The 15,955-nt window shown below is 44.5% G+C and overlaps 1 protein-coding gene across 1 annotated transcript in view; it reads right to left on the bottom strand.

The window, feature by feature from the left end:
• Positions 1-15,955, bottom strand: part of Pdcd11 (programmed cell death 11) — a 42,897-nt gene that overhangs the window by 17,246 nt on the left and 9,696 nt on the right. Inside the window, exons 8-20 of the mRNA XM_038347999.1 lie at positions 14,872-14,979; positions 12,775-12,981; positions 11,593-11,717; positions 11,364-11,424; positions 10,648-10,794; positions 8,730-8,981; positions 8,087-8,227; positions 7,523-7,717; positions 6,637-6,807; positions 4,941-5,160; positions 3,723-3,872; positions 2,894-3,009; positions 421-968 (exon numbers count right to left, since the gene is read on the bottom strand). Of these exons, the coding sequence (XP_038203927.1) occupies positions 421-968; positions 2,894-3,009; positions 3,723-3,872; positions 4,941-5,160; positions 6,637-6,807; positions 7,523-7,717; positions 8,087-8,227; positions 8,730-8,981; positions 10,648-10,794; positions 11,364-11,424; positions 11,593-11,717; positions 12,775-12,981; positions 14,872-14,979 (2,441 nt within the window). The remainder of the gene's footprint in view (positions 1-420; positions 969-2,893; positions 3,010-3,722; positions 3,873-4,940; positions 5,161-6,636; positions 6,808-7,522; positions 7,718-8,086; positions 8,228-8,729; positions 8,982-10,647; positions 10,795-11,363; positions 11,425-11,592; positions 11,718-12,774; positions 12,982-14,871; positions 14,980-15,955) is intronic.

Below are 15,955 nucleotides of genomic sequence, written 5' to 3'. Positions count from 1 at the left end.
GCAAACACACACAAATAATAAAAACAAAGAAGTGCCACGGAGGATGTTCTACGATAACTGCTGATAAATACTGAGTAAAAGCTATGCAGATGCAACTTACTAAACAGGCAGCACACATGCTCATTTTTTCCGTTTTCCCAATGGCTTTCCAAGGCAGACTAGGCCATTAATCTCACTTTACAAGTTATGGAAATAACTCAGCAGTTAATCTGAAATTCAAAGGCAGGTTTAACTTTAAATCTACCCTTTAACCACTATATTCTATGTTTAAAAACAATATGCTAAAGGTTCTGACTGACTGCCTTGTAGTTAACTGAGAGAAATATTTGCATGCAACTCTTTAATATCTGCCTATGTTCCTGTTCCTCCCCTCATTCCAAACTCCCCTCAAAGCCAGCCCAGTCTCCCAAAACTTCATACTTGGATGTCTTCACGTCTCGTCCACCGATCACTCGTGCGGTGACTGTCTCCCCAACTTTAAGTGTGGTTGTAGGAGAGGTGCCCACTGGAACGTCGTCTAGAATGCGGGAGGCGTGGATACAGCCAACGATGCCATCTTCTAGAGTCACAACGACATGTGTGGCCTTCACAGACTTAATGGTCCCAGTGACTTTGTCCCCAATAGCCAGGCCATGCTTCTTTTTATTCCTCACAGTCAAGTCTGTGTCCTCCTCTTCCTCCTCTTTGCCATCAACCGTCTTGGAATCCCTCTGAGCTGGATTCTGGGTCCTCTTAGAAGCTGGCCCTTCCACAGCCAAAATCAGACCCATCACTCCTGGTTCTGTGGTCTTGAGAGTGAGGCAGACACCCTGTCCCACATGTAGCTTCTCAGAGTCAAAGTGGAAAGTGTCGTTGAGGTGAGAGGTCAGGGAGAAAGCTACAAGTTGGCCAGTCTCCATCAAGGAAGCCACAGCAAAGGACTCCTCCAGATGCTGCACGATGCCTTGATGTCTACTGCTCTTCCTCAGCTGGAATGGGAAGTACATTCACGCTCATGAATGAATGTTACTTTGTGCATGGCTCCACATGGCAGCGTGTAAAGAAGGCCCCTGATACCAGTAGACTGGGCTGTAAGCAATTAGCTTCCCCTAGACAGACATGGCTTTCCTTTCCTGAACACTCATTCCCAGAATCACCAGAATCCCCTTTCATTGGCTCTTGTCTTTTAGACAAGGCTTTGCTAAGTCGTCCACAGTGGCCTAGAGCTCAACTATTCCTGCTTCAGCTTCTCAAGTGCAGGGATTACAGAGGTATGCTATCATGCCTGGTTTTGGTTTGTTTTGAATGTAAATTTCTATGCCCAAACCTAGAACTATTGAATCTCAACTCTGGAGTTATTAGGGTGCACCTGATGCACAGCTAGGAGACCACCAGTGGTCTTAAGACTGACTGACGGTCCCGCCGCAGTCCCAGAGCACTTGTTACATCACTGAGGCAGGCATCTTTAATGGGAGCTCACTGTGTTCAAAGTACTCTGCTCCACTGTGTTCATGCCCGACAGTAAGATGGTAAGACCTTACCACCACTGAGGGAGACTGCTGGGCATGTTGGCACACCTGTAAAGCCAGCAGCTGGAGGCTGAGGTAAGACAACTATTGAGAGTTCTAGGTGAACTTTTACACATGAGAAACTCTTCAAAACAAACAACTAGAAACAAACAAAAAAAAATGCTTGGGATAATGATTAAATGCCGACCGAACATATTTAATTGAAAAATCTAAAACCCAAAATGTTCCCAAATCCATGTTTTTGAGAGTTATTAGCTTATGAGACTTCAAAAGTTTTATAGTTTAGACAGTTCAGGTTTCAGACCTTTAGAATAAGGAATATTAAATGAGTGATGTCTATTTAACTATTCCAAAGTTCAAGAGTCTGAAGTTGCCTAGCATGCTGCTATACACCTGTGATTTCAGCACTCAGGAAATGGAAGGCAGCCCATGTAACAGAGAGAAAACTTGGTTCAAATATCAAAAACAAACACAAAAACAAAAACCTAGAAATTTAAAACACTTCTGATCCCAATCATTTCATTTTGAATAAAGAAATGCACAACCTGTACAATCTTACCCAGAGAAACTTTCCACAGATTAAGATTTTTCTTTGAATCTACTCTATTTTTTGGTTTTTCAAGACAGGGTTTCTCTGTGTAGCCCTGGCTGTCCTGGAACTTGCTTTGTAGACCAGGCTGGTCTCAAACTCAAGAGATCTGCCTGCCTCTGCTGGGATTATCATGCCCAGCTCTTCCATCAGATGGAAGGATACGGAGGCATCAGGAACGAGTGTGCACAAGCTTCCTGAATGTAAGAAATGCCCAGACCTGATTAGTTTCAGGTGACTTTTTTCCCCTTAAGTTAGTTTACAACATTTATTTCAAATAAAATCTAAATTCTGCCTTTTCTTAAAAAACCAAAGGCATAGTGGTACACACCTATAATAAAACTAGCATTTGAGAGAGCAAGGCAGGACTGGATTCAAAGCTAGCTTGTCTCAAAAACCAAAAAAGGTAGGTAGGGGTTGGTGTGGGGGGTGGAAGACAATATATATTTAGCAACATTAGACCCAGGTAGTCCTCTGCTAAGAACTGGATGGAGCCAAACAGTCTGGCCTGTGGGGGCCAGGCACACATCTGCCCATCTGTCTGGTCTGAGCGCTAACCCTCCCCAATCGTATGTCCTACTCACTCATTACAGTACCTGATTGGCCTTAAAGCTAGGGGGATCATAAAATCTGTCATGGAAACCCGTCCTATTAGCTCCACCAGGATAAGAGGTATAGTGGAAATATCCTCGACAGAATCAGGCACACAGCCACTCTAACTACAAACTCCCTGAGCTGTGAGTGTGGTGCGGAAGCCAAGACACAAAGCCACAAAGGTGCACACTAATAAGCTTACCTTTCTAGCTTTCCTATTCACCAAGTCCTGGTGAAGGGAAACATGGACCTCCAACTTCAACATGTCCACATGTAGGACTACAACCTTCCTCTTCTGCCCAGACTCCACCTCTTGCCCTGTAGTGCAGAACCAAGCATAGCACAATCAGCCTTGTGGAAAGGGGAAGGGAAGCTAGCTCTTCTGGGCCCCTCAGTCCAAAGGGCAAAGATGGCCCACAGTTTAGGGAAATCAAGATGGCCTACCACACCTAGCTACGGTTGAAGTGGGTCTTAATTTATGCAATTTAATAACATAAAATCCCAACTTTGTACAAACACAATAAAAGCACTTCTGTCTTAGTTTCCTGTTGCCATAATAAAACCCCTGACAGAGCACCTTATGGGAGACAAGGTTAGCTCTGGCTCACAGATCAAGGTGCAGCCCACCATGGTGGGGAGTAAGGTCAGCAGGAACTGGACATACTAATCACACTGCACCAAGGAGTAGAAAGCAAAGGATGCATGCTACTCATCAGCTCCCTTTCCTTACTTACACAGCGCAGCCCAGTCCAGGCTTCCCATTATAGTTAACAGAGCCAAGATGCCCCTGCTCCCTAGGGATGCTCAGAGGCCAACCCAGCTAATTCAAGACCCTGCTATGCACTGACACTAACCATCACAAGAACCATGCTTAAACATTTATCCTGCTATCAATAGCCTTGATTTTCATTCACACAAGGTAAGGATGCTTCAACTGAATCAACTCATCTACTATACGACCATGGAAATTTCTGTATCCAGTACAGGGAGCAAGCAAGCACAGGGTCTCCCAACAAGAGGAGCAAACTCACCTGCCCGATGGTATTTGCTGGCTTTCAAGATCAGGTCAGGCACGGGACCCCCACTGAACACCACTGAACCATCTTCCAACACCTTTTGTACCATGACATCAAGGACCATCCCTGGGGTCATCTCAGCCAGTGTTTGAATCAACACAGAGTCTGCCGAGGCCCAAAGAAAGCAGGGAATTAATGAAGGACACTCTCAGCACTTCTTTCCTCTGGAAATGTGCTGGCATCACAGAGCAGAGGAACACTCAAACACTGAAAGAGTGAAGTCACTTCCTGCAAACCATCCAGTGTCAGGTCAGATGTAGGAGGCAGAGACTGTCAGACCTCTGTGAATTTAAGGACAGCCTGGTCTACACGTAGTGAGTTCCAGGCCAGCCGGGCCTACACAGTGAGACCTTGCCTCAACAAAACAAATCCCACACAAAAACAAAATAATCTAGTGTCATGGCCAGTAAAATGACTCAGAGGGCCCCTGCCGTCAAGTCTGAGAGCCTGGGTTCAATCTCTGCAACCCATGAGGTGGAAGGAAAGAACCAATTCCCACAGATCATTCTCTGACCTACACATACATTGTATGGCATACTCACGTTCTCTCATGTGCACACACAAATAAACCTAATCTTTGTTTTTGCTTTCTGAGACAGTGTGTCTCTGACTGTTCTAGAACTTGCTCTGTAGACCAGGTTGGCCTCAAAGTCAGATATCCACCTGCCTCTGCCTCCTAAGTGCTAGAATTAAAGGAGCACACCACCACCACCTAGTAAGTATTCAAGAAGATCTTCATCTTAATCTGGGTAGTGAATGGGTGTCATTTCATAAACACGTAATGATTACTTTACGAACATTTACTATTCAAAAAAGCACAGATGGAGAGAGAATACAGGCCAGTAGTAGAGCACTTGCTTGAGGTTCTAGGTTGGCTCAGTTTCTAGTAACACAGAAAGAATAGAAATGGAGAGGGAAAAAAAAGGCTTGCTAAGGTGGCATGCAACTACAGCCCCATACTACTGGGGAGACTCAGGCACGAAAGTCACTTAGACCCACAGTCTAGGGCCAAACTGGCCATATAAAAACTCTATCAAACTGCACCAATTTTTTTTGTTTTTGTTTTTAAATTAGAGAAAGCCCCCATGTCACCCTAACAACAGGTACAATGGAAGTACACACTTCTGTCTGGACCTTATCCTCTGCTTCCTGCCTCCATTAAACATGCCCCACCTTGGTTACTCATGAGGCTGCGGACACCCTGCAGCTCTTCCAGGCACTGGCACAGGAGGATGAAGCTAGTGTTGGCTGAATTTCCCAGGCTGCAGTCTGATAGTCGCAGAGACAAGAGCATCCTTTGCTTTTCCTCATCCACATTGGTCACCTTAGCAACGACTGTCTGACCCACCACGAAGTGGTCACTTGGAGTGGTTACAAACTTGTCACTCATGATCTGAACAGTAGATAAAAAATGGGAAAGGAAAGCAGCTGTCCATTAATACAGTTAGGGCTAAAGACAATGTTGTGGAATAGAATATTTAAGTAAAAATATGTTATATTTGTTTATGTTGCAAAATAATTGTTTAATTAACTATGTAAAGATGTGTTGCATTTGTTTAACTATGTAAAGATGTGCGGCTCTTTCATCTTGCCTAAGGAACCTGATTGGTCTAATAAAAAGCTGACTGGCTAATAGCTAGGCAGAGGATGGTTGGTGGGACTGGTGGGCAGAGAGAAAACAGAAGCCAGGCAGCCAGACACGGGGTGAAGCAGGAAAGCAGAGAGGACAATACACAGATGAGATAAATGACCCTTCGAGCAGCACATAGATTAACAGAAATGGGTTAATTTAAGTTTAAAAAGCTAGCTAAGCCTAAGTAAGGCCAAGCATTCATAATTAATAAGTCTCCATTTCATGGTTTCGGGGTTGGCAGCCCAAGAAAGCTTGCTACCTTTGGTGCCCAACATGGAGCGCCAAATGCTACTTAACCTTCATCACAGTGGCTGTGCTTTAAACTGCTAGCAGCCCAGCTGCTCAGCTTGTAGCCGGGGGGGGGGGGGGGGGGGGGGGGGGGGGGGGATTCTGTTCCTCCAGAAAATGGCTCTGTTGTTGTGGTTAAAGGCAGCTTTAACCAAATCTCTATTCTAATAAAACTTAAGATTCAAAGGCTAGGGTGAACACCTGCAAGCTCAGAGTTAGAGTAGCAACTGGCTAACTCTCTCTCTTTACTGCCATCCAGGAAGCCTCCCTCCTTCCACACCACCCCAACTAAAAAACCCATGCTAAGCCCACCTCTTTGAGTCAGGTAAATTTTATTTAATTAACCCAAATGCAACACATCTTCACATAGTTAAACAAATGCAGCACAAACAAGTGTAACACATCTTTGCCCTGTGCTGTGTGCAGTGTTGTCATACACCTGTCTATGTCCTTCAGGACCCAGTTTCTTCAGCAAGTATGAAAAGTTCCACTTAAGGAAACATTAGGATCTTTTCCATTTGAAAAACTTGTAATTCAATGGCACAGAGGAGAAAAAAGTAATTCCAAAGATATTTTGGTGCCTCCACACCTTAAAAACCACAGGAGGCTCCAAAAATTACACTGGGCTACTCAGGAAAATTTAGTCTGAACATGCTATAAACACAAGTCAGTCCTCCCAACACTGGAAACAGTCACCTATCAAAGTCACTGTCACCAAATACTGCTGTGTGAGACAAAGGCCCCTTTCTCTAGGACCAAAAGAGCAGGCAGGAGGTTCAGTACATCAGTTGCATTCACCCTTTTTCCAGTGACTTCATGGCATTCACACCTTACATGATTCTCCTTGGCCCCCTTAAAGTACTCAAGCCCCCTGCTGCTTCTCAGCTCAGCAGGTCTATGAGTCTGAGCTCTCTCCCCAAAGGCCCTTGTACATAGAACTGAACTTACAGCTTTGGGGGCCAGTCCATTAAGACCTGAAGGGAACTGGATGAATACACCGTAGTCCTTGATGCTCTTCACAAAGCCAAGGAGCAGCATTCCAGGCTGAATTTCTGAGAGGCTCTTGGGGTCCTGGCCACCTTCTACTGTGGAGACCAAAGCTGGCTTCCTGCAAAGAAGCTAGTGGAACTTCATTGAGGAATGTTCCGGAAAGACAGATGAAGTATCTATAACTCCATTTCCTCCTTCTAGTCCACTGACTTTACTATTACTATGGTTCTCTCCAGGCAGAGAACCACAGCAGGAGCAGCACAGTAAAGCTTGGGAGAAGCCAACAAGTTCTTAAGCATTCCCTAACTGCTGAAGTAGCAGTTCCAGTGGGGCTGCCCTTCAGGAGATACTGATATTCTGTGATGCTGGACAATCAATTTAGTTCTTCCTGCTAACTCCTCTCCAGAATCCCGCTGGTCTGCCAACAGGGCACAGCACATGTCCACAATCCGAAAGCTGGGTTAGCCGATACAGTCCCCTACTGACCCTGTCCTGCAGCCAATGAACCCCACTCCACCCTGCTGCCCTACGGATTTTATCTTATGTTTAATAAGAAAGAGTAGTGTTGTCCTAAAAATATCCATGAGCAGAACTCAAGGAAATCACTCTGAGCCCCATACGCCAACAGGAAGAACCTTTCTGAGTTACTGCTTCAACCATACCCAGCCCCTGGTAGGACTTCCTGGGCCTGTTCCTGCTTTCCAGGCACAGGTCTGGTCATCAATTTGGTCTTACAGAGTATTTTTAAGCTCAAATAGTTGATTTTTCTCCCCTTAGTCCTGCCTAGAATTTCACACCCAGGCGCCCATGGCCTTCCACTGCCCCAGATATCAGTCAAGGATACAATATGTTTCTCACCCTGGCTCAGACACAGAACTCGATGAAGGGTGTCACCTGCCTGGAGCCAGTGATGCAACAGAGGGCCATTGGCAACATGATCTGACAAATGCGGCGTGGGAAGGAAAGCAGGGATGTTGTGGGGAAGGATGGCCACCTCCAGCCCATCTTTGGTCTTCTCCAAAACCTTCACATCCACCAACTGCTCAGAATCAAAAGGTAAAAACTAGAATCTGTCCTGAGAAAAGAGCTCAGAGGTTACCAAGAAGCTAAAAACAAAGATACCTTCCTCTAGACCCCACATCTCCACCCACACCACAATTCCTCTGGGGTTCCCTTGCCAGTTTCTCTGCTGATTCCCGGAAGGAAGAGGAAACTGCAGGCTGGCCTTAGCAATTAGAGAGACCACCAGTAAAGCCATGTCGTAACGTAACTTTTCTCTCATGCCAGCTTCCACTTGCAGGCAGGAAAGGTGCTCCCAATCTCGCAAAGCCACCCCTCTTCTCTCCACAGGCTCCAGTACTCCTCTAGTACTGATGTCACCATAAGACACAATCACTTGTCCAGGTACCTGCCCAGTGTTAACAGCTCTTCCTTTCTTCTGACTGTTTTCGACACTCTCGTTCTTTGGCTCTGAATCACTCAACAGTTTGAAGGACAGGAGCATCCTCTCCTTGGAAGGTTCACAGTTCAACACTGCCACCTTCACCACCTGGTGAGAAACCACATGTATCTGGCCATCTCCTGCAACAGCAGGCCTTCAGAGCCGAGAGCAAATTGCCCTCCACGAGCACTACAGGATCCTTGGGTCAGATCCAAGGGCAGGGAAAAGATGATAGAGACTGCATTTAAAAGTCCCATAAGTGAACCTTCTTAACAAAGACATAACAACTTCAAGTTATAAGCCTCAAGTTTTAAGAAGTTCTTTAAGAGAAACTCAAACGCACTAGTTTTCCAATACCTCCTATGGTGAGAGACTGAGGTGACTATCTCTGGTTCATCATAGGTAATGAGGCATTTCATCCAGGTAGTAGGCCTGGGTCCTCTGGATTCCAATGAGAGCTCCTGGGCCATCACCCCCTCCCCGTTTTAACTAGCTTGGGGCCACTTTATCTTTGCTCCCTTTCTCTTCCTTTTAAAAGGCAGCCATCTGCCACTGCTCCATTAAACCTGCATTCACAGTCACTAAGGGTACCTGTACAGAAGAGGGTTACCTGGCCAGTGTAAAAGACCCTCTCAGGGTCAGGAATATGCTGCTCACTGAGCTCATGCTTGGGCACCAGCCCCTGCACGTTATTGTAGAACTTTACGATGCAGCCATAGCTCTTGACTCTTATGATAACACCATGCGTTTGCAGGCCAGGCTTGGCATCCTCATAGCACATAATGGCAGGTAGTTTGGATGTGACAAGAGTTTTCTTCAGGGTCATTAACAGCTTCTTGGCTTCAGGGTCACAGTGTAAAACCTAGGGAAAAGATAGAGGCCATCAACAAGTTGTTACCAAGACCATCACTGACTGATCTGCTGCCCCATGAAACCAAAGGACATAGGTCATTTTCAAAGAACTACCTTTCACCTCTAATAATCTCAGCTGTAGATTTTTTGTTTCTTGCAGGATGGCATCTAAGGCATAGAAACCTCTATTGCAAACGTACTTCCTCTCACAGCATTAACAACCCTTTCCCAGGCACACACACAGTGTGACTGGTCTAGTATAGCAGCACTAGCCTGGGGTTTCAGAAATTTACAATAGCACACCTTATGCCCACCTACCTTGTTACATGGTTAGTGGTATTATTTATTAGTTATGATCTAAGACTGAGCAAGCCAATTACCTTGAGAGAAAAAAAAAAAAAAACATTTCTAGCTGTCCTGGAACTCATGCTGTAGCCCAGGCTGGCTTCAAACTCAGAGATCCCCCTGCCTCTGCCTCCCAAGTGCTGGGATTAAAGGCGTGTGCCACCACACCTGGTGAGAAACCCGTTTTCAATCCCTTGATCTCACTACTTAAGATCTGCACCAATGTGCAATTACTGCCCTTATGTATCAATAATAATAAAATACAGTAAACATAAGAAAACTCAGCTCTAGCCAGTAGTATGTTTAAGTGGAACAGCATGCTTAGCACACAGGAAGCACTGGGGTTCAACAATCAGTACCAGGACAAAGCAGAACCAGGAACTCCTACTTTTTATAACAAGCTTCTCGATGGACTTAAGATATCTGTGGAAATGTCATGTTTTTGTGGGATCGTCTAGGCTGTTAATTCTTTTAGTTGCTTAATTATTGAGTTGGAGGGCATGCACATGCCATGATGCATGTGTGTTTGTATGTGGGGAATAAGGAAGGAATTCACATGCCATGGTGAATGTGTGCAGAGGTCAGGGGGTAGTTCTCTTCCTCCATTATGCGGGACCTGAGACTCCAACTCAGATCGTCAGTTGCAGCAGGCACCCTTACCCATGAGCTACCTCCCAGGGTCTGGGCTATTTTTTTTAAAATAAGGTTTTGATTAGTATATATTAATTATACATAATAATGGGATTTGCTATGATATTTCATACATAATGTATCTCAGGGCTATTTCTGAGTCTGAACATATTCCTTTCTCTTCCACAACCTTCCAAACCTTGTCCATCTTTTCTAGTTCAAGTTCTACCATCATCAAAAGTCCAGAAGGCATTATTTTACTGAGCTAACTCTGAAAACTGGTTCTGTCATTTATTAGTTGTGGGACTTTGGACAGATACTTGGCTTTCCAACCCTTTAATTGGCACTTTGAAAATGAGGACAATACAGTTACTTGACAATGATTTTTAAGACATGCGGTGTATGGCAGTGGCTACCGGCAATAAGGCTGTTGTTGAATCCCACCTCACTTTCTGAGCTCTAACCAGAGCACACAGCCTTCATCAAACCATGCGACAAATGCCACACAACCGGCTTGCGTGGTTATTTTAACTTACAGTATACAACACAAGTCAGGGACTCACTTTTCTTTTCCTAATACTCAGTAAAGGATACTGACGATGTTACACACTCATTTTACAGAAAAAAGCAGAAACGTCAGCTTAGAATCTCTCTCTTCCCATCTAACCCTAACCCACCATGGACTCCCTCAGGGGGCTCACCCGGCACTTGACCTCGTCCCCCAGGTGGTATTTCTTCTCTGGATTCTTCATCATGATGTCAGCCAGGTGCATGGAAGGTACCAGGCCTCTCATTTGCTCACCCACTTTCACCAGCATTCCAAATGCCTTTATGGCCAGCACTGTACCCTATGGGGTCCAAAGAAAAGACACCATAATCTCCTAAGAACAATATTTTCTCTTATTGGGGTTGTCACCTTTCAAATCTCATGGAGGTAAGCCAATCCTGCCCCCCAAGCTAGACTTAGCCAGGCCTATGTATGAAGCTTTCGAATTTTCTGGCTGAGCATGTAATTCCTGTGTTCCATGCAGGAACACTTCCTACGGGGACTATGTCTCTTGAGGAATGAACTCCACCTTAAAAGTATCTGCTCCATTAGTGTTGCACACTGGAGGAGTGGGATCTGGAGCCAGTTTCACACTAATATCACACAACGAACTATCTGCTCTAACAGCTGCCACCAAATCCCAAGCCCAAGACTTGTGACCCATTGTGTCCATATGGTTGGGTGGAGCTAGTAAGATTTTATTTTGAAATTGATTACAGTCACCTAAGGAATATACAGAAGTGTCTGTTTTTAGACAGTAGAAACATGTCTTTAATGTATTAATAAGAGGACGAGTGAGCTGACAGTTAACATATAAACTAAGGAGGCATGATGGTGGAGAAGGATCTACATATATGCTTGAGTCCTTACCTTTATCACTGTCCCTGATTTGATGTCATGATATCTAAGAAAATGAGCTGTAATAATTGATCTAGAACAAAAGAAAAACATATAGTTACACAGTCTAAGGAAGGGACTGCCTATAATTCAGGACCTCCACAATCACGCCAGCAAGAAAGGACACCCTCACCCAGGCAGCCCAGAGAAGTGAAAATGCATATGCACAGGGGCATGCCTCCTGGGTACTAATGGCACTTACTTCCGCAGAGACAGCAGGACCAGCTCATCCATTTGACTGTAGTCAATAATCCTACACTTGTGAGTGCTCCCTGGTTTGAAGGTCTCAGCACTGAATAATTTTTTAGAATCAGAGAGATGGCTGAGCTGCAGAATATCAAAAAGTAAAGTCAGCAACATAGCTCCGAGGCAGAGTTCAAAGCACACTGAGATGACAACACATTTATCATCACTATAAAAACAGTAGTTCGTGAGATGGAGAGATGGCTCAGTGGTTCAAGCATCGGCTGCTCTTTGAGAGGTCCCAGGTTCAATTCCCAGCACCCACATGGTAGCTCACCACCACCTGTAATTCCAGTATCAATAGGTACACAGACATAAAAGCAAGCAAAATATTCAAAACTTAAAAATATTTTTAAAAACAGTACTTTAGGGGAGGGGAGGAAAGCGGGAGGAGGAGAGGAGATGGAAATTTTTAATAAAAAAAATGAGAAAAAAAATAAAAACAGTACTTTATAGAATCTCATGAATAACAGTCCACCTAGATCATGCATCAATAAACTACCCTCATATGCCGGTGCCTACTTTTATAAATGAAGAGCCTTACAGGACTGTAGTTGAGCCTGTTCAGTTAAATGCTGTGGACACTTTCATACAACACAGCTGAGCTGTGCTGGGGCACAGATTATAGAGCCCGTAAGTCTAAAATACTCTCCATCCAGCCCTTTAACAAAAGCTCTGCTGGGACTGGAGGGATGGCCGCAGAGTAAAGAGTATGTACTGCTCTTGCAACCATGATGGGTGGCTCTCTATCTCCGGTACCTCCAGCTCCAGAGGAACTGACATCCTGCTCTTGTCTCCATGGGAACTGTACCTTAGGCACAAAAACACACATATACAAATAATCAGAAAATTTTTAAGATTTTTTTCTTTTTTAACAACGACATCAAAAGTCTTTGCCAAGCCTTGGTCTGGATCCTATTTCATTGCTGTTCTACCTACTGGTCAGGTACCATACATAGCAAGTGCGGTTAAGCATTGTGAAACAACAAACTTGTCATTGTCCTGACTTTAGGGACAGTCTTTCACAATGGAGACTGTCAAAAACAAGATTATCAAGGGAAGAAGGAAGCAGAAAAGAACCTATCTTCCCTAAAGTCCTTCCAGTGATAAGATCTTTGACCAAAGAAAGAAGCCTCCTCACCCGGGCATAGGCCAGGGTCCCATCCTTCAGCTTGAAGGTGGCCCCAGCCTTCTCAAAAAATCCCTGAACAGGAACATTATCCAGCACAGCCCCTATCTTCTGGTAAGAGATCCGGGTGAGTGGCCGCCCAGGCTGCAGGAAGATGGGACGCAGGCTCAGTCGTACAACTCTAGTTCGAGGATGGATGCAGAGGATGCAGGCTTTTACCTGTACAAAAAAGCAAAATGAACAAGAGGTGCCCACATAATACAGCTGAGAACAGACCCTAAGGGGTCAGCTACAGTTGTGCTAATCAGGTAAGTACTAAAATCTTCAGGAGTAACAGACATCAGCCCATGAAATCAGTGTGTGGAGAAGTTAAATGAAATGTCCCAGAGAAACTGTGTCTAACTCAGTACCAAATTCATCATACCAGTGCCACCACAGTGAAGGCCTGTCTGAAACGTCCCAATATACACCTGAACAACAAAGTAAAAACATGCAAACCATCTAGGCAGTGACAACGCACACCTTTAATCCCAGCACTAGGGAGGCAGAGGCAGACGGATCTCTGTAAGTCTGAGGTCAGCCTGGTCTACAGAGTGAGTTCTAGGACAGCCAGGGCTTTCTGGGGGGGGGTGGGGGGGAACACTCGAATTGTGTCAACTCTTCTTCACACAAACATAACAGCACCAGAGCTGCACAGTGGTGGCACACACCTTTAATTTCAGCACTCAGGAGGCAAAGAAAGGAGGATCTCTGTGAGATCAAGGTCAGCCTGATCTACAAGAGCTAGTTTCAGAACAGCTAGGATTGTTACAGAGAAACCCTGTTTCACAAAAACAACACAACAACAGCAAAAAAGCACTAGAAAAGTCACTATGGTGTCAGGAGGAACATCTAATTTCTCTTAAAACATTTCTTCTCGGGCTGGAGAGATGGCTCAGAGGTTAAGAGCAGTGTCTGCTCTTCCAGAGGTCCTGAATTCAAGACCCAGCAACCACATGGTGGCTCACAACCATCTGTAATGAGATCTGGTGCCCTCTTCTGACCTGCAGGTGTACATGCAGACAGAACACTGTGTACATAATAAATAAAAATCTTTAAAAAAATTTCTTCTCTGTAAGATACATAAGAATGTAATACTACTTTAAAAGTGAAACTGAGTCATCTGAGAATTACAAAATTCTAAATGACATACATTCTAAAGTACCAATGTTCATTGTAGAAATTTTGTTTGTTTGGTTTTGGTTTGTTTTTTGAGACAGGGTTTTTCTCTGTAGTCCTGGCTGTCCTGGAACTCACTCTGTAGACCAGGCTGGCTTTGAACTCAGAGATCTGCCTGCCTCTGCTTCCAAGTGCTGGGATTAAAAGCATGAGCCACCACTACCTGGCTCAGTGTAGAAAATTTAAACATTTAGGTAACTGCAGAAAACTCACCAGGGTCACTACTAAAATCTGATTATACAGTGTTTTAATCAAGTATACTTTCTATTATGGTGTATTTTAGGAGTCAGATCTAAGCTAGGTGTGCTGGCACACACCTGTAATGTCAACACTCTGGGTGTAGAAACAGGATCACATGTCCAAGGGCATTGCAGCTACACAGAAAGTCAGAGCCTAGCCTGAGTTACAAGAGACTGTCCAACAGGCTGAATAGATGTCAGTGGGTAAAGGCATCTGACATCCTGAATTTGACCCCCAGGTCTCATATGGTGGAGAGAGAGAACTGAGTCCCCCCTGGTTGGCCTGGAACTTGACCAGGTTGACCTCAAACTTGGGGTGATCATCCTGCCTGTCTCCTGAGTGTTGCAATCCAGGCATGAGCCACTAAACCTGGCCTCATAAACTGTTTTAAACCACATTTTCCCACTTGAACAAACTGTGTTCTATACTAACTATTCTTCCTTTAAAGTAAAAGGCAAAGCTACCCTCTATAGCTATAACTTCTCTCAGTCTTGCCATTGGTCTTTCCTGTGTCACTTCCAAAGCACCTTTTCCCATTTCCCGTATTTCACTGCATATGGTTCACATGAAGTCCTAGATAGGACACCAGACAGCTGATTAACACACAGCTAGGAATCAAGAATCAAGAAAAGCTAGCTGGATGTTTCTTACTGTTTGAGCTGAAGAATAGGCTCCAATTTTCTTGGGCTCCAGATGCATGAAGTCGACCAGGCCTGTGAAGAATGTAAGGAAGCTGAGCTGGAGTCCAAACTGAGTTACCTACAAGTAAACATTACATGTCATGAAAAAGAATTCAATGGAGTGGAACATGAGATATTCTTCATGGCAAACACTGGATCCCACAATGCCCACAACTATGCATTTCTCGTCCTATAGCTAGCCCTTAACAATATGAATACTTAATTTTAAAAAGTGAAGCATCTTTGAACAGATATTTCTCCAAAGAAGCTGCACAAACAGCCAGTGAGTAAATCATCATCATCATGAAGATGGAGAAGCTGCACAAACAGCCAGTGAGTACATCATCATCATCATCATGAAGATGGAGAGAATCAATAACTGTTGGGAAAATGCCAATCAAAATCACCATGAGGTGTCACTTCACATCCACCAGCAGGCTTCTTCTAAAAAAGATGAATAAACATAGGCATAAGGTGGCAGTGAAGTCACCAACACCCAAATGAGAGAAAACAATGCTTAAAATTGGTAAATCAGGAGATACCAGCAGAAGCTACTATTATTAGGAGAGACGGCACAGTTCTTCACTATGAGCTTTTTAATATCACTAGACTTTTTTAAATCAACTTAAAATTTTTTTATCGTAATTTATTTATTGTGCGTGTGAATGAGCACACATAACACCAGCATAGCACCCAAGTGGGAGTCAGCGGAAATGGCTCTGTCCCCCCCATCATGTGGATTGCAGGGATGGAACTCTGGCCATCAGACTAGGCGACAAGTGTTTTTACCCACTGAGCCATCTGAGCAGCTTAATCAACTGTTTTGAGACAGGATTCACTATGTGGCCCAAACTCCATCTGTCTGTCTCTGAAGAGCTGCGATTATAGAGATGCCATCACCACATTTGGCTCCATCTGACTTTAGATCAGCAGTGTTCAGCAAACACCATGGTTACAATTGGGCATGGTGGTGTACGCCTTTAATCCTAGCACTTGGAAGGCAGAGGCAGAAAGCTCTCTGAGTTTTAGGCTAGCCTGGTCTACAGAGCTGAGTG

The sequence above is a fragment of the Arvicola amphibius genome, chromosome 1 (assembly GCF_903992535.2).
Source record: "Arvicola amphibius chromosome 1, mArvAmp1.2, whole genome shotgun sequence".
In the NCBI taxonomy this organism is placed as follows: Eukaryota; Metazoa; Chordata; class Mammalia; order Rodentia; family Cricetidae; genus Arvicola; species Arvicola amphibius.
The sequence above is the reverse complement of the archived record's forward strand: the minus strand, read 5'-3'. Positions and strand labels throughout refer to the sequence as shown.